Source organism: Opisthocomus hoazin, chromosome 8, assembly GCF_030867145.1.
Source record: "Opisthocomus hoazin isolate bOpiHoa1 chromosome 8, bOpiHoa1.hap1, whole genome shotgun sequence".
Taxonomy (NCBI): domain Eukaryota; kingdom Metazoa; phylum Chordata; class Aves; order Opisthocomiformes; family Opisthocomidae; genus Opisthocomus; species Opisthocomus hoazin.
Window position 1 is genome coordinate 11,932,315 of NC_134421.1, and position 18,022 is coordinate 11,950,336.

An 18,022-nucleotide genomic window follows, 5' to 3' on the forward strand; every position below is an offset into this window, starting at 1 on the left:
TGCATCTGTCATTCACACCTGTTAAATTTCAGTTTCAGATAGCAATGCTTGTAAACGCTTTGTAACCCCATTAATATGGAAAAACATTGAGCTGTCTCTCCCAGTTTGTGAAGGGACATATTTTTACTGGAGTTGTGATCAATTAAAAATTTATTTCAAATAGTAATCAATTTGAGATTAGTTTATAGTGGGAGTTGTTGGGAGTTCTGGGTACAGCTGTGCCTCAAAATACTCTGTCGTTTTCTGAGATATGTGCTGTACAGGTGGGCGAGCAGCCTTGTCTGCAGTTCGGAATCTGACCAGTGATGCTGGTTTGGGCAGACAGGAAAATGTGTTGGTTTTTTTAATGCACTTTCCATTTTGCAGTGATACATAATCTCATCTGTCCTAAACCCAGGCTCTGAGGCTATTTCTTCTGTTTTTTCTGCTCTGAGAAATATTTCTGTCTTCACTCCAGGTAGACCCAGAGACAATACAGCTTTCCATGAGGGACGCTTGTAGTTGTCTAGTTTAATGAGAGCATGGTGAACTGCATCCTGGAAGTGTAATATAGTTATGGCTTCTTTTTTTTCAGTTATCGGATGACACTAGTGCTTATTTCGTAGAGGCTTCCTCCTTTGGCATTCATCAAGGGGAAAGAGTCCCACCCTTATTTCAGATATTCCAAATGTGCATGCATGGCTGATTATTTAAGATAATCTGGCAGTTTTTGGAAGATCATACTCTCTGCTGTGAAATTATACAACTATTTTTTTTAACCTGTGTTATATTTCCAGGTGTACCATAGTCATTTCTGGCCACTGGAATGGACTGTGCCATCCAGAGACAACAACAAATGCTATGCGAAGATAATTTGCAATATTCAAGACAGCGTAAGTGCATCTTTCCTTCCAGGGAAAACAGCAGCTATATGTTCATATTATAGGGACCATTGATACCACAGCTATAAATAGGTTATTTTTAACAATTTTAATTTAGGTTTTTCTACCTTTTGAAATGTAATAAATATTTATAGTGATATGTTACTTTTGTTTATACAAAAATGGCCCTTAGTAAAATAGAAAATTCTGCCATTGCTATTGGTATATGGTACTACTTCTGTGTACGTAAAATAAGAAGTAGAGATCTCTAAGACTTTCATTAACTTTGAAAAGCGAGCAAATCAGTGCATGTAAAAATGGTTAGGAGTCTTACTGGTTTATCCTATTCTCCCCTCCCCAAACTGGGACGTTCCTTGCTGAGAGATTCTTCTCTCTGAAACTGAGATCCCTCAGAAACCATCACTTCTTGTAACCTCTGCAAATCCACATGTGTCTGTAAAACTCCTCAGTTCGTTCTAACTGGATTAATGTATCTTGCCTGCACAAATCTCATTTAGAGTGATAATGCGAGGATTATCCTTGGACTAGGATAAAATTTCCTGGCAATGGAAATGTACAGTACCTGCTGAAGCGCAAGCAAAATCGCTGATTGGTTAAAAGAATTGGTATGCCCTTCTCTGAATGATCATCATCTGTTCAACAAAAATTTAGTTGATTTTAATAACATGAACCATTATGAAGAATAATATGCTGTTAAAATGTTTTCCTGTTAAGATAGTGGCATAGAGTTATCAGTCCTAAATTTTTTTTTGACCTGTTTTCTTTTATCATCAGATTTATCTTCCTGCAGCCCTGCTAAGCATCACTTCACGATTTTGTAAAATTTGCAAACCTGTCTGGTTCTGCCATCTCCTCTTTCTGGAGGAGTATGCACTAGTGTGGAAGCTATTTTAGAACCCATGGTTATGTTCCTAATCCAAAGTTATGCAAGAAAATGAAAAGGTTTAATGGTCCTTTCACTGATTTGTGTCCATTTCTTGTCCTGAAAATTTGGAACATGTTTAAACATCTAGGGGTAGAGTTGAAAGTTACCCTGGATAAAAAATAGTGCAGTGACTATTTAAAACTTTAGTTACCTCAGTTTCATTACTATGGTTTTATTTTTGCATATGTCCATATTTTTAAGGGAAATAAGGGTGATTCCATTTTAGTTATTACCTAATTATAGCTTTTCTTATTTAAATAAACCCTGTGGTAAATCTCAGTCCTCAGGCTTACTGAAAGAAAAATAACCTTTCAGTGTACTGAGTATCCATGCTCCCTTAGATGTGATACTTAGCGGGAGGAGCAGATAACTTCTGATACCCAACTGGGCTATATCTATGCTCAGCAAAATCTAATTAATGCCCTGAAAGCTGCTGAGGCCCACAGCAGTTGGCCTTTGCTAAAGGAGACTCACTTTTCTTAGAGAAGTCTGTTGGAATGAGTGGAATAGCTTGCCAGAATTAAATTTAACTGCGTTATTTGCAATTTGGACGTACACTGTAATCAAATGTAGACCATGGGGTGTGTTAAATTTGTATGCTGTTGGTGTAAACAGAGGCCTCCTGCACAAAACTTTGTAAGGAAGCTGATTCTTGAGTTCCTAGTTGAATGTTTTCCTTCTCGGAGAGAGAACAAAATTATACCCATTATCTCCCATCTGTTGGTGCTAATGATAGTTCACATTTGTGTGGTCACATTAATTTGTGGTATGTTTTGTGAACGGATGAAATTAAATACTCTGAGTAAGAAAATCTTGCATGTTATCGAAAGAGACCAAAAGGCATGACTGTCCTTGTATTTGGTTACCTTTGGTTTTTAGGAGAGGGTCATTGGTTTCCATGTCCTTGGTCCAAATGCTGGAGAAGTCACCCAAGGGTTTGCAGCTGCGATTAAGTGTGGGTTGACCAAAGAGCAGCTGGATAGCACCATAGGAATTCACCCCGTCTGTGCAGAGGTTTGTACATGAAATCACCTCATATCCCAGCTTTCGTATCATTCTGGGCTAAGGTACTGGAAATCTGAGTAGCAGAGCTCTAATAAAGAGGTCAGAATTCGGGGAAATGTAGGAGGGAGGGAAGGACAGGAAATTATCTGATTTTAATATTTAGAAATCTAACATTTAGGTTTAATCTGGCATTTTTTTTTAATGTGTTAATTTGTGAAATGTTTATGGTTTCCCCTAATCCAGTGCTCCCTCTACTGGGAAGTATAGAATTTTCCTCCCACTCGAAGATCCATTTATGGAGGCTTTGAATACTATTTCTGCTAAAGCGGTTGTCAAAGCTAATTTTTTTTAGATATGTGTACTCAAAATAGGCTTATAAACTGGTGTTATGGAAGGGGACCAGCTACATGACGATTATTTCTATTAAATTCTACCCTTTTAATAATCTCTCCTTTACTCTCTAGAGCTCCACTTTTGAAGTGAAGTACGCAAGGCTATGCAACCATTTTTGTTTCTTGTGTTTGTCTTACTGTTTCTCTTCATTAAAGGGCTTAATTTTCTCTAGTGGGTGGGGGACAGCTCCTCCGATGTATACATCAGAGATGTTCCACTGATTTCAGTAGTATTAGGACCAGTTATAGGAACTGAGGATCCATGCAAAAGCAGTGTATGACCTTTTGTACAGAGTCTGTGTTTTCACCTGCATGTGTTAGCTACAAAGTTCACTGGAGAGCAGCAGGGTGGTGGCCTGCAGAAGTGAAGTCTGCTTCTCTTGTTTCGTGTTTCTAAAGTGACATAAGCAGTATCATATGAACTCCATTAATGGAATGGACTGCTAGCAATCTGCATCATCTTCAAAGCATCCACAATACAGATTCTGGTTTTTCTTTTTCTGTGGTGTTATGTAATGGTGCTCTTGGAAGCCCTTGGAGAGGGGTAGCAGGTCCTTACCTTACCAGGGGCCCTGCGGAGGGGGAGCGCTGAGTGAGGCCTTCAAACCTGTGAACTCAAGCAGGGTATTAGCATATGCAGTGTGAAGAAAGGATGATAGTCGTAATTTATTCTGGACATCTGAGCTGCTAAAATTGAAACTGAATAGAATGATGATTAGACATAATTTAGGGAGGTAATTTCAGATAATCATATTTGTTTGAGTGGGGGAGGAAGAAATTGGCTCAGGAGGAATACACTATTTAAAAGCTCCAGGGAACAGTAATCATTTTTAGTGCCAGTCTTCAAAAGGGTTTTTTATGCCTGTTGCTTAATTTAATCTCTTCAGCAGTAAACAAAAATTGAAGTGCAAGATGGTACTCTTTGATTAAAAAAATGCTGTAAAATCGTTTGGGATTTGTGAGGATAGCACATATCAGGATGAATAAAATGATGGATAATGTCAGGATTATTTTTATCTTGCATTCATGTTAAAACTGAGGAAAATGAAGCCTGATCTGAGCGTGAAAAGGACAATGTTGCAGGGTCCAATGCTGACATCTTCACTGGCATTGGTACGAATTCACTCCTCAAAGAGTCTCCTGTGAAACATGGCATTGCTCAACTTGAAGAAGACTGTAAGACTGAGGGTCCCATTTCTCACTGCTTACAAATTAGAGCCAGGTTTCAGTTCTCTTATTCGAGCAGCATTTTATTCTGCAGAAAGCCTGAATTCTGAATGGAGTTTCTCGCGAGGCAGAGTACAAATAAGCGTAAGCATAGATTGGTAGGACCTCAGCCTTACAGAGAATTGCCTCTCAGCCTGGACTGTACTGCACTGCTTGAAATACCGGCGTGCATAGTCGGGCATCTGTGATGAAGAGAAGGTGTCTTCTGAATGCTGGAACGATTTTTCGAGTTAGCTAATGATGGCTTTCCAGTCATTGAGTTGAAACTTTTGTCTTCACTGGTATAACTGACAAATTCTGCCAAAACCTCTCATGTTTCCAACAATTATTGAATGAGTCCCAGCTGGCTTACTGGAGTTGGGGAGCTGCGTGGTCCCCGGAGCCGTTGGAACTGGCTAGCACATCCAGAGCCTGCAATCGGGCCGAGAAGAAAGCAGATAAATTTTGTGCTTTTTAATTTCTGTCCTTCAATGTGAAATAATAATAAAAAATGTTGTTAGTCTGTGGATCAGAACTGAAGAGTTAGAAACCCTGTCTCAAGCCATGCGCTATAGTTTAAAGATACTGCTATTCTTCTGCCATAGATGTTAGACATGCATTTGTCTTACTGATTTGTGCGTAATGCTTTACATACTTATAGAAAGCAGAAGAGGTATATCATTTATTGATGATGTTCTCTGAAGAGCTGCTAGCAGCCTTAATGCAGCAAAGCTTCTGCTTGCAGAACTGTAGGGCTTTCAGATCCCCATTATCTTTAGATACTTCAGTGTTATTTGCATAACTGAAACGCGTATATACTTTATTCTGTGCTAAGTTTATTATTCCTGAAAGATGGCTTTGATGATAGCTCATTATTGCAACTTTGAACCATTTAGATAGAAGTGAGTTTGATTTCCTTTTTCCCTTTCTGTATCACATCTATGCAAAACTATGCAATTATTTGCATAGTAAAGTTCTAATGTTAAACAAGGTTGTAGAATTTTTCTTCCTGAATATTGTTACCTTTTAATTTTACAATAATTGTTCTGGAATATGTTGTTTTCTTTAATGTGACTTCAAAGCAGTAAAGATTGGACTTTTTCAAACTGAATTTACTATTAATAGATTTAGCTGTTGTTGAGAGGATGCAGATCCCAGACATAATACCTACATCAGCAATCAGTTCCATATTTCTCTAATATCTAGAAAGGTACAGAGGCAAAGTTTGTTTTCTCCAAATGCCGTAGCCTTAGGTTAACTTCACTTTCCCAACAAAGAAGTTATCTTTGAGCCTTAAGGACGCTTATTCATTAGCTGTACAGACCAGAGTTTATTACTGCTGAACTCATTCCCACTGTGAAAACTTAGGAGCATTAGGTGCTCCTAAGGACAAAAGGTGGTACAAAGCCACATGACTTCCTTAATTCTTTCCTTTCCACTGTAAAAGGAAGACCATAAAGTAAATGAAGAGAACAAAGGGTATTTGTATGTGTGGGTGCTGTTTAGTGGCAGGGATTTAAAATGTATGCTTTTCATTATTATTTTATTACTTTAAGAAATGGCTGTGATTTTGAGCATTATGCCCATGTTAATCTTCTAGAAGAGCAAATTCCTGCTAGCCATACTAAAAGTTGTCTGTCTGTCTTTCTCTTAAGATATTCACTACTCTTACTGTGACTAAGCGTTCTGGTGAAAGTACCCTTCAGGCTGGATGCTGAGGTTAAAGACCCCCCATTCCTGTTGTTGCCAGAGACTGACTTTCATCGCAGTGGCCGACTTGTGCAATTCGGAAGAAAGGTTTTGGGAGAAGTCATCCTCGGTTGTCTGCAGAAACGTGTAGATCTTAACCCGGAGCGTTCCCTCATCCTAAGGAGCAGAGCACTGGGGGAGTTGGTCACTTGCGGTGGTTGGCTGGCGATTAGCAGCGTGATGGGGATATTGACTATCGAGCTGTTGCTTAGCAGGGCATTTAACGGATGCTTTCATGAAGTCATAGCCTGAATCCTGCATTGTCTGGGGGGCAGTGATGAAAGAACTGCTAGCACAGCTGGACAACAACTCTTTTTGGTTTGGTTTTTTTTCTCTCTAGTTTCTTACCTGAACAAAGAACTTCAGAACTGAAGAGCATTACCACAAGTTCAGATAATTGTATAGTGCCCCTGTGTGCTAGGTTGTAACACAGCAGTTGCACTGTCTCCTTGTGAGCATGTGTTTTACCAGCTCACATGCCTGTGGAGGGGAAATTCTACCTCCATGCTTGATCATGAGGAAGAACATATCCTTGGAAAAAGGCTTAGTACCATCTAGAGTAACATATTTCTTGGCTTCCAAACTGACTCTATTGTGACTATTTATTTTAGAGAAACTTACTTGTTAAAATGTTCTCCTTGACGAGAAAGGAGAATACTTTTTATTAAGGCCTTGTTGTACAGAAAGGTAGTTGGTTTTTTCCCCCCTTCAACTGTAACAACAGTGTGTAGAAAACAGATGTGATCTTCTTAGCTTTATCTTGCAGTTTATGTGATTATAATTAATCCAATTTGGAACAGACAGAGTTCTACTTTGGAATGAATTATACTTCAAGAGCTCTGTGCAGCTTTATTCAGTTTGAAGAAATTCTTCCTTTCCAGATGAGCTACTGTGTGCTGCACTGGTTCAGGTCTGAACTGGCCACTTTGAACACAGCAGTAGTGCGACTTTCCTTCAGATGAGTGGGCCTGCAGAATCAAAAAACCCAACCAAAGGACTCCCACCAAAACAAAGAAGCAAACAAACCCCCAATCCAACCTACAGAACACAATAGTGAAAAATCTTCTGTGTAGGTGTGACCTAAAAGCTGTGTTTAGTTTCATCTGTGCTTTGGTTTATATTTAATTAAGAAAACAATACTTGTAAAACAGAGATTTCCATGGAAAATATCAAATTCTTGAATATTCCTCTTGTGTTGGATAAACTGCATATGTATTTATCAAGGAATGGTAGAAGTGCCTCTTTGTAGTGGAAATTAATGTGCTTTTCAATCTGGTTTTTCATTTCCCTCTGTTTTAGCAGAAAGGTTCAGATTACCTTTAGTAAATGGTTCTCAGGAGTTTAGTAGTGCGGTGTGAATACGGGGTAAATTCTCCAGCCCTCTGGGCAGAATGCCTTATGCCTAAACTTCTACCTGGTAACAAATTCCTGTATTGCTATGGAGATTTCTAGAATAGTGTTGTAAGTTATTTTTATAAACTCATACATAACTGAAGGATTTTAAAATCTGTTTTGTACGGTATCAAGAACGGTCTGTGATGGTATTTTTCTGGCCAGTGTATTAAAATTGAATATTTGCACAAACTGATGCTCATTTTGATGCCTCTTCCAAGTGAAGAAACCAGGTGACAGCAAGCCGACTTCTTTTTAAAGGCCAGGAGAGGGCACCTTGTTAAACCCAGCTGTGATTTGTTTCCATCGTTTCAATTTTGAAGTTAGGTATTTCTCTGAGAAACAGGGTTTGGGGCTATTTTATGTGTGGTTTTTTGCATGTTAAACATATGAGAAGGACATACTTAAAAATAAGGAATTAGTTAGGAAACCAGCCTTCCACTTTGCACTAGCTGCCATCTGTATAACTCCTGAAGCCCCAGGAGTACAGGTTCCCGAGCCGTTTGGCAGTGGCGCTGCCCATACCCATATTTAATCCCGTGCATAGCAGCATTATTTTCAAACAAGTATGCAAGGAAGTCAGATCCTGGGCATGGGGAATAAAGACGTGTATGAGCTTGGCTTTGCAAGATCGGACCCAAGTGTATCTGTTCCTATGGGTCATGTCATCATTAATAATGTACATTTTTACACTAGTGACTTTACAATTCAGTAGCTGTTGTTTTTAACTACTTTGATTTTTCACTTAAACTGGGAGGCTCTTTTTTGTAGGGCTTTATCTTTTCTTTCTCCAGAGGGAAAACATTTTCTGGTGCATATTTCTGTCATCTGTGCATGATGATAGAGATATATTATATATGATAACATCACATGAGGATGTATTAAATGCCAAAGTATTTAATGATTATATCAAATTAAAGATGCATTTGGTAATGCATGCTTTGGAAGTATGTACTAGAAAATGTAGTAAGTTAAATGGTATTTATATTCAACTCATATCCATTAGTTATTAACACTTTTTTTGGCACTCTTGGCGGGGAGGAAGTGAGAACCATCTTAACGTATTGCAGATAAAAACGCAGACGGCAAGTTTCACTGGCTTCAGCAGGGAATTAATAGTTTCATGATTCCAAGAATATTTTTTTTTTTTTTATTCTTTTAATCTCCCCCACCCCAGCTGATCATTCCCCTTTTTACCCCTCTCCCGGTGGTGTGAGTTGTTGGCGCAGTCCTAACTTTCCTGTAAGTCTTGTATTCAGGCTTGCATCCCGCCTCCCCTCTGTCAAGACCTGCCCGGAGCCCCAGCCCGGGCGTCTTGCTGGTGGTGGAGCCGTGTGATGGGGCAGGACCAGTTTCAGACGAGGTGGATCTCCTGAAGACATCCTGGGCGCTGGAGGTCTCGCGGTCGGGTAGGTGTCCTGCTGTGCCTGGTGGGAAGACCTTGCACTCATGAAGCCTGTTGGTGATGGTGTCTCTGGCTGTGCCACCGTGGCACATCCCTTGCCCTATGATGCCACGTGGCAGCTGGTGCGTGGCTGAAGGAGAAAAGCCATGGCTGTGTGCTGCTAGTGCAGCGCCCTGCCAGTGCGAGAGTGTGAAGAAGCGGCCAGATGGCTGAGTCTTTCATGTAAAACTTGATAGACTCCTTTCAGGTCAAAATACGGTATAAATGTTTGTGGTAAAATGGCAGCTCTGCCAGGAGTGAAGTTTCAGGAGCCCTTTCTCTTTGACAAGCGGCTTTTCCGATTGCTCAGTTGTCCTCTGCGTGGGATGGTGTGAGACTGCTTTCTTGCCAAGGCCTATTTGGCCTCCAGGGATAAATTAAACCTAAAAAAAAAAAACCCAAACAGAAGGCAACAAGGGATCTGCCACACCACTACCCTGCCTTCTGCACGCACAGAAAAGCAAAAGGTCCTGAGCGATCCCAAGGACTTGTCGCCGGGGCCTGGAGGAGCGGCCGCGTCCGTCGAGGCACGGTGACGGTGGCTTGCTGATCCGCTGTGTCAGCCTGGTGAAAGGCAAGGCCAGCGGGCTCCCAGGCCTCGCTCAGCCCCGCGCGGCGAGGGCCCGGCTTGCCCGTCAGTCCTCGCCCCAGGGCAGGAATGGCGTGCCAGGGGCTGCTGGTGGGCGAGCGGCACCTCAGCGGGGAGCAGCCACAGGGACCGGGGCGGTCACCAGCTGTCGGGCACTCGCCTCCCTGTGGCGTGGTCCCTGTTTCCACCCCTCTCGCTCTGCTCCGGTGCTGCAGGCAGAGCTCTGCTGGGCTGTTGGGTTTTTCTTCTTACCTTGGGGAAAAATTATGTTTGTCTTCCTTTTATTAGCCAAATGCTCCTGGCCCGTGTTCTGTTGGGCAGAATTTGACTTCAGACATATGAGTTCTTTTTCATTCAATCACCTTTTTTATCTCTCTCTTCCCATGAAATCTTCTGGTTACAGACTTGTCTGAGGGAGCTCTCCCACGGCATTTTTACCTCTTAGAAGTACCAACTGGCTGACGCACCTATCAGGACAGAGAGGGAAGGCTTTCCTTGCCCTTGCAAGCTGCATGACTGACTTTGCTGGGGACCACTGGTGACTCCTGCCCTGCCGCACCATCTTGGTTGACCATCGGGTGCCTGCAAGCGATTGCTTTCTGCCAGGGGGGCCACGCTGTGGCCAGACCCCTCCATGGAGCATCCTCTGCTGCTGAGCCCATCTCCTGCTGAAGCCGGCCACCATGGGTCCCAACCAGTGTCCATCCCCATCTTTAGACTTTAATGGGGCTGAGCTGGGCACATAGTGACAAATCTGTGGCTAAAACCCAGCTTCTCCTTTCTTCTGTGTATACTTGTCTCAGCGAGAACTTCTTTTCTTGAAAATAGGTTTTTCTCTAGGTTAGGCAAAGAGTAAATCAAGCTCTGCCTATTGTGTGCTTTCAAAATCAAAAGGTAACATGTTTTGCCTAAAGATCTGATTTCCCTTTTAATGCCAGTGTAAATCGACAGGCAGTGCCACCCATGATGAGGAGTGCCTGTGTGCCACGTGCTGCGATGCAAGGCAAACAAAAGCGGTGACTTGCATTTGGGTTTGACCCAGAGTGGGTCTTCCCGCTCTGCGGCTTCTGCTCCGTTTTATATCTATATATATATACACGCACACACACAGAGATATGTATTTGTGTGTATATCTGTGTGGACTGTGGGATGGGGTGACTCGAGGTCTCCCCAGGCAAATTTTCCCTTGGGTGACGCGTTGGGGTTGCTACATCACGGAAGGAAGGAGGATGCCAGAGAGAGAACCCGCATGACACAAGTGAACACTGTTTAGTGTTGTAGCATAACCGCCTCTTGCGAGGAGCCTGGCCGTCCCAGCACCACCAGTATATCTGAAAATAAAAGCTCACGACATGTAGTACCTTCCCCCACGGTGCAGGGGGGCCGTGACGGAGCCGTGTGTGGCAGAGGGCACGGCAGGTCAGCGCTGCGGTGGCAAGGGGGGGGTGCAGAGAGACTCGCACCGTCCTTGTTTGTGTTTTTCTTGGCTCTGCCAGCACCGTTTCTCCCTTAGCTCTACGGCTGCTAAAAATAACTGCCTTAAATTAATGGCTTATGTTTGCATTGAACTGTTAAACTTGCATTGGTCACTCCAACACTGCACACTAAAACTGTGGCTCGTTGCACGTTTATAGCTTAAACGAGACTCCTTGAGGTTTCTTTTCAGTAGCTGAAGTCAGATGGTTAATACGGATGGCACGAGTGTTTGCTTTTTCTTAGGGCAGCGTTTTCTCTGGTTAAGAAGAACCTCAACTTAGCTGAGCTGGGTTTCACAGCTTGCGGATTGCAAGCGCTGTGCATCTCCCAGAGCTCTGGCAGGAGTCACGGATCCGGACACCCTAAACTCAGGCTAGCGCCTGCCCCTTGACCCACTCTGGCCTTGGGTGCCTGCCTGCCAGGGGCTCGATCCACTCACAGCCTGGCCCCTGGGGCTGCTGGGGGCACGGGGGGCTCGGTGCTTAGGGGCAAGAGCTGGCCGTTGGTCACGTGGGCTGAAACTCCCTGTTTCTACACCTTGTTCCTGTGCTCCCAAGCAGTGCCGCGTTGAGCGTGCGTCAAACTGAGAGTGGGAAATGCAGTGTTTGGTTCAAAAAGTTTCCTTCCAGCAGCAGACTTTAATTCCCTCCTGCCAGGGAGCTGTCATTCGTCCCGCTTCATCATTAGCTTCTCATTTAGACAGGCTGAGTAATGGCCTTTGTAATTCTATGCCAAGTGCGTGCCGTGTCTGCTCTGCTTGACCCAACGTGGAGGAGCATTTGTGGAGGCCGGGCCAGGAATCTGTGGTGCCCTTGGCCAAGGCGCTGGTCTCGCTTGGCTCCACCTCTCTGTCTTCTGGTCTGTAGGCTGTGTTGTGTCTCCTGTGCATGGTAGGAAGCTTCCCTTGAAGGGACGTGTTGGTGCAGCGTCAGTTCAGGAAGACTAGAAAGGTGCCCGTGTGTGAGATGAGCGGTGCTCCCTGAGGGCTTCAGCGCCGGACCTGCGGGTTATTTCTGGAGGACGTTTGGTGGGCAGAACCTGTCCCAGGGTTGGCACAGGTGAAGACAGCCTCTTGGGGCTATCTCTGCAGGTAACCTCACCTCAGGACCACTCTGAGCAGCTCGTACTGCAGGGCCAGAGGAGGAAATGAAGCAGAGATGCTGCTGACCCCATTAAATGTGTTATTTTAAGGAGCCTGACAGATGAGTATCAACCTATGTTTGTGTCTCCACTATCTGAGGTACAACGTTAAGAGAAAACAATGGAAAATGTATGTGAGATGTGGCTCTGTGCTCAGACAGCTGTTGGGCTTGGTTTAATGCCTTGGGCCAATTAAAGCACAGTCGTTAGGCTGGGACATGAGATGGGAAATATGTCGGGGTGTGTGCACGCATGCCTTTCAATTTAGGAAGATAAAAATGAAGAATGCACGTCAAAGCGAGAGCTCGACTCTTGACTAGGCTGGGGATGTGATCACGAACCATCAGCTGGGTGTGCTCTGAAGTACCTTTGAAGGTAAAGTCATGGTGGAAATCAAAGCAACCTGAAAAGAAAACTGGTGGGGAAGTTGCCGTAAAGCACCTGAAAGTGGTGTCTCTGTTTTAGACATGCTGCCTCCTGCAAATCAGACAGAAGAAAAGAGATGCGCTCGGGAAAAGCGAGATGCTACTGATCTTCTTAGAACAAGAGGAGTGGTACCGACTCCTATTTAAATCTTGCAGAGCTTTAAAACTCTGTGTTGATACATATTCACTTTTGCTTTAATCTGCTTCTCTCTCTTCTCCCTTTGTTTCTTTACCAAGTTTTTGCCGTTTTAGACTTGTCTTGGGGAGTTCTGGCACATGTTTTTAGCAGTCCTAAAATCATCAAACTTGTGGGAAAGGCAAACAAAGAGCAATGATTTGCTGTTTCTCACCATACGAGAGCTACAGCTAAAGCAGTCAAGGGAGGCTGGGTTTTTTTTTCTGCATTATGCATGACTAAATGGAAGTCACTGCCACGGGATGTTATAGTCTAAAAATACACCTATGTTGAAAAAGAAATTGATTGTGTGCATGCAGGGTGGGAGGTTAGTGAAATAATGATCTGGCTGTAGCTGATGGTGCAGGATGCCCTTAAACCACTGAGTGCTGGAAGCTTGGGTGGGAGGACAACCTACGGGAAGCATCACTGTATATTCAGTGTGGGTTTTTTGACAAAACCTTTAACTAATCATCTTGTCCTGGGAATCAGGATATCAGATTGAAGGGACCTATGGCATAGGCTCAGTATTCCCCTCCTTGGGGTCTGGTTTGTTCTGGCCTTCCAAAATGGATTTATAATTCCTTGGTCTTTTGGAGGCTCAATCTTTCCATGCCTTGAAACTTTCCACTTACAATTTCTGCTGTGCGCTCTGCCCTGGGGATGAGCTGGAGAGCAGGCGATGTGACAGCTGATGGAACCACAGAGGCTTCTGCTTGGGCCTGTACCCCAGGGACACCTCCAGTCCACTCAGACCTTGCTGTCCCTCAGGCAGCATCTTCACCTTCCACTTCCTAGGGTCAGTGTTGAACCTCCCCAGCTGGGGCATTGCCATGGGAGAGCCCACATTTCAGCCTCTCTCAACGGAGACAAGAAGTTGTCTTAGATTCTCAACAAGCAGCCCGAAGTAATAAGGGATGAATTTACACTAGACCTGTGCAAATCATATTGAAATTTAACTAAATACCCTCCCAGGATTTTTTAAATAGTTGAACTAGATTGGTTTAAATGGCATTTTTCATTAAACCTCTGTAACATGAGATACTGACAAGGCTTTTTCTTTGAAGTATAACATGAAGAATTTTTTAGTGAAGTGGTTGAGCCTACAAAAGATTTGCTTCCTGTGAGAGTTACCGTTAGCCTGGCAATTTCAGTGCAAGGTGCTTTGTTTCCATTTTGGAGTGGCTCTGGTACGGTGCAGGTGTTGCAAGGTGCGTTTGTACTGTCGCTAAAGGGTTATTCAGTTCTCCTCCAGTGGCGCCGTGAGCTGAATCGAGGGCTCTGGCATGCGAAAATGACATTATCCAGCCTAAGGTCTTTCAGCCAGCAGAGCTGTAACGCTTCCTCTACATGCGGCAGCATTTCTGCATGGCTGCCGGGGAGTCCCCCATGTGTCTGCCCTTCTTGTCGACATCAACCACTGATGGACAACCCAGAAGCATTATAAGAATTGTCTCTGGTGGGTGATTTGTACTGGAAACTGCATGCTCAGTTACCTACTGAGCTCACTGCCAACAGGCTTTCATGGAGAAAGGGGTTGTCCCTGACCGGCCCTGTGTTCACCTGTTATTCAGTCTGGTGGGCTTTCTTTTTGGTCCTTCTCCCCTTCTTTCTGAAGATTAATCCTGAAAGAGGAGAAAACCCCACGAAAACACAAAAGAGAAATAGGTTAAGAATGAAAACCATGAAAAATGCAAATTGTTCGTGGGGAGCTGTGTTCTGCCCTCTTTTCCCCTCCTGCAGATTAACTGTCTGAGGACTGAAATGGCTCATCAAGCAACCAGCTGAGCAGTAGAGCGAGTGATGGGGTGGGAGGAGAGGAAAGCACAGCTGATCCTTTTGGCGACAGAACTGATCTCACAGATAGGCTCAGCTCACTTCACCTCCAGAGAGGGCAAAATTCAATGCTTAATACTTGGTGGGGTGGGAATTTTCTTCTTGAATTCCCTTTGTGCATCTCCTTGTCATTTTAGTTTTAGGGGAGATTTACTCTGTCTTCCAGTTCATAATGATTTGGAAGCAAACTGTTTAACCTGAACACTATTACCAAGCTCTTTGCAGCTCCAGGATACTGTGGGTGGGCTATCTCGACCCAGAATGATGGTGTCTCGACAGCCTGATGGCTCAGTAGCTGGTTTGTTTGAAAGCTCTTTCACACAAGCTTCTTGCCTCCGTGAGTCTCTAAATCTGCACTGCTCTAAAATAAAAGCCAAGTAGGAAATCTCTACTGCTTGCGATTGAGGCCCCATCTGTAGAGCAGAGGTTCTCATTCTTGAGTGGTTTCCTGCCACTCAGCCAAGGGCCAGGTGGTAGTTTTCATGCTGATGGGGAGTGAAGGAGATGGTGGCCCTGCCCCATGATGGTGGCCATCTCTGTTCTGGGACACCAGGCTGCAGGGCAGGCAACCACAGCGGTGACTCAATCTCTGCAGAAATTCTATGGATGTTGCAGATTTATGGAGAGTTGTTGGAAATTTCGGCAGCTTGTTTCATTGTAGTTTCTTCTGATACTTGCTGCCGAGCCTAAAATCCCACAGGTGCAGTTTTTTGGTAGCATTTGGCCCTTTCTTGTGGGGGGTGGAAGTGTAGAGGTTTGTGTATTAGTGCTCAAGGGGACAGAGACAGACACACATGTATCTTGTGCTTGAAGATCTCTGTTTTTACATTTTAAAATAATTTTATCTGAATTTTACATGACGTGGAAGTTTGGCACAGAGAACCAGCTTTGCCCACCCATTCCTAATCACCAAACTTGACAGGCAATAGTGAGAGGATGAGATCATTTATGAGAATGTCATACTGAGACTCTCAAATTTTCTACTGCAAAACTGCTTTTTCTTTCAATGGCACCAGTGGTACAAAGCATCCACAGCTGGGAGAGGGCTTCTCTCACACTGAGGTAAGTCAGAAGTAGAAACCATTCAAGCACAGTGCAGAATTTAGTTTCATTTATGTTACTATTCCAGTGTCAGCCAAGACCCAAGTTGGGCTTGGCGTATGACAGTGCCAGTAGCAGTCCAAATTTCTAGGTCATCCTGGGCTCTGTGCACAATTTGGAAGCTGCAGATGCAAGTGTCTGAGACAGGTGAGGTGTCTTGCTGACTGGAGATCCTGGTATCTTTCCACAGGTTGTAGCAGAAGCTACCACTTGGATAAACACCTGCCTTTCAAACGGCTAAAGACAAGACAAGACAGATCCCACCCCAGGGGATGTGAAGCCTTGGCAGAACGGGCTGCTCTGGACTGTGATATAATGGTGCACGTGTCAGTGGAGGTGGGTTTCTGTGCTCTGAGTGACGATGAGCCGTCTCCATGGATCGGTTACTTAATCCTGCTAATATAAATAGAGAATTTTTGTTGTGATGGCACCAGCCTCATTCCAGCTGGCATTAAAAGCTGTCACTCTGGTAGGCAGACGAGACAAGTTAGGAACAGCTACAGGAACTGATTTACCTCTCATGTAAGGCGAAACGATATGTCACAACAGAGCATCGTGCAGAGATCCCCAGCGCCCTGTAAATCACCCCTGCTCCTCAGGCCGGGCAGCGTGCTCAGCCAGCCTCTGAGGCTCTCAAAGCCAACGTCGGTCTCTCCGCTGTGCTGTGCTGGTCTTTTCAGAGCACAGGCGGAGCTGGAAGAGAGGACGGCTGTGGTGTGCTGCAAACAGGAAAACCACATCCTCAATCAGGCAAATCAACGTACTGATTTCACTTTCCGCTACACCAGATAAGGGATCTGACTCCCACCCAGTCCTGCCCTACGGTCAGTGCTGACCCTACACTGGTTTCTTCCAGTCTTTCTTTCAAAACTTGTCTTTGTAGGATTGTTAGTTTGTTGTTGCTAGACAGTCTTTTCTTCTAATGGACTCTAAAGACCAAACAGTCTAAGCTTATATGACTTGTTAATTAAAGTCATAGGCAACAAGCATAAAATTGTACACAGCCACCCAAAAAGGGTGCAACTGTACTTGCCAGTCTGTGTGATTCAACGTGCATTTTAAATCACATCTATTAATAACCAACTTGTTTACAGAGAACAGGCCAGTAAAGGAGTTTATAACTTCAGTAACACTTCACAGAAACTTTTTGGGGGTTTTTCTTACCTTTCTTTTACCAAGCTACTCTAGGAGCACAGCAGAGCTGTCATTAACTTGCCTGAAGATTGCTGAAAATCACCCACAGTACCTGACTCTCTGGTATATTTTTATATTGGTGTGTTGCCTACAAGAAATCACCAGTTTAGCACAAGTCCAGAGCATTCCTGGTTATGCAGCTTGGCACACAGACAAAGCATTCTGGGAGTGTGTAGGCATTGGCTCACAAAAGCAGTGTCCCATGGGCAGCATCCTCCCCTCCTTCCCGGAGCTACGTGGAATTAGAGCTTCGTTTGCTTTTGCACATGGAGTTAGAGCTTTGGTTGCAAAATCTATGAAGTAATTCTGTTTGAGTGTTAACTTAGCAGAATGAAATCTTGTTTTATGGAGGATATATTTGTACCTGTTTTAAACAATGCTGCTTTTTCAAACAGCAAAAAATAGTGTTACCATTCAAAAGGGGAAAATTACATTATTATTCGCAGTGGAAAATGTCATTGCTGTGCTGATAGCTGTTGACAGGTACTTGTCGTGGTTGTGTGCTGTGATGTGCTAATTATTCTGAAGTTCAATCAGATGGCATTTTGTGTTTTCATTTCAACTCTAAAACCACGGTATTTGTGACATGTTGACAAGCACGTGTTTAATTGCTCCACGGGTATCTTCCAAGCTCATGTGTTTTCCACTTACTTTGTGAAGAAAGATGCGTAATTAGCTCCAAGGATACAGGGTATGTTGCTCATTATTGTATTTTCATTTCCCCTGCACTGATAAATACAGAATGCTGATAAATATGAAAACCCATCTTTGACACTGAACGCTACCTCAACTGGACTGCAAAGGTGGGGATTTCTGGTTGATTTTGCAAATCAACGTCATGAACCACCCATGGTGAGACCCTGTCCTCCTCCTTAACTTCTCTGTGCTTTTGCTTCCCTTCGCAGGTCTAAAGTCAAAAGAAAAGGATTTAAATTAATTAGGCATTAAAAAAGGTCACCTAATACGTATCTGGGGACAGGCTTTATAATTTGCACTGCTCCGGATTACATCTGTTGATTTCCTTGTTTATTTCTTTGAGTAAACCTGCTAACCAAGAGAGATTTAGGAGGAAAATATCAAGATTACTTATCC

At 43.7% G+C, this 18,022-nt stretch overlaps 1 protein-coding gene across 20 annotated transcripts in view; it reads left to right on the forward strand.

The window, feature by feature from the left end:
• Positions 1–18,022, forward strand: part of TXNRD1 (thioredoxin reductase 1) — an 87,197-nt gene that overhangs the window by 42,930 nt on the left and 26,245 nt on the right. For 14 of the 20 annotated variants that reach the window (XM_075428005.1, XM_075428006.1, XM_075428013.1 and 11 more), the window contains exons 13-16: positions 777–872; positions 2,686–2,820; positions 15,927–16,072; positions 17,672–17,782. In XM_075428005.1, the coding sequence (XP_075284120.1) occupies positions 777–872; positions 2,686–2,820; positions 15,927–15,977 (282 nt within the window). In that variant the 3' untranslated portion in view covers positions 15,978–16,072; positions 17,672–17,782. Of the gene's footprint in view, positions 1–776; positions 873–2,685; positions 2,821–6,064; positions 7,782–15,926; positions 16,073–16,416; positions 16,758–17,671; positions 17,783–18,022 lie in introns of those variants that run through there. The other 6 variants (XM_075428023.1, XM_075428004.1, XM_075428024.1 and 3 more) reach the window with 3 other exon arrangements.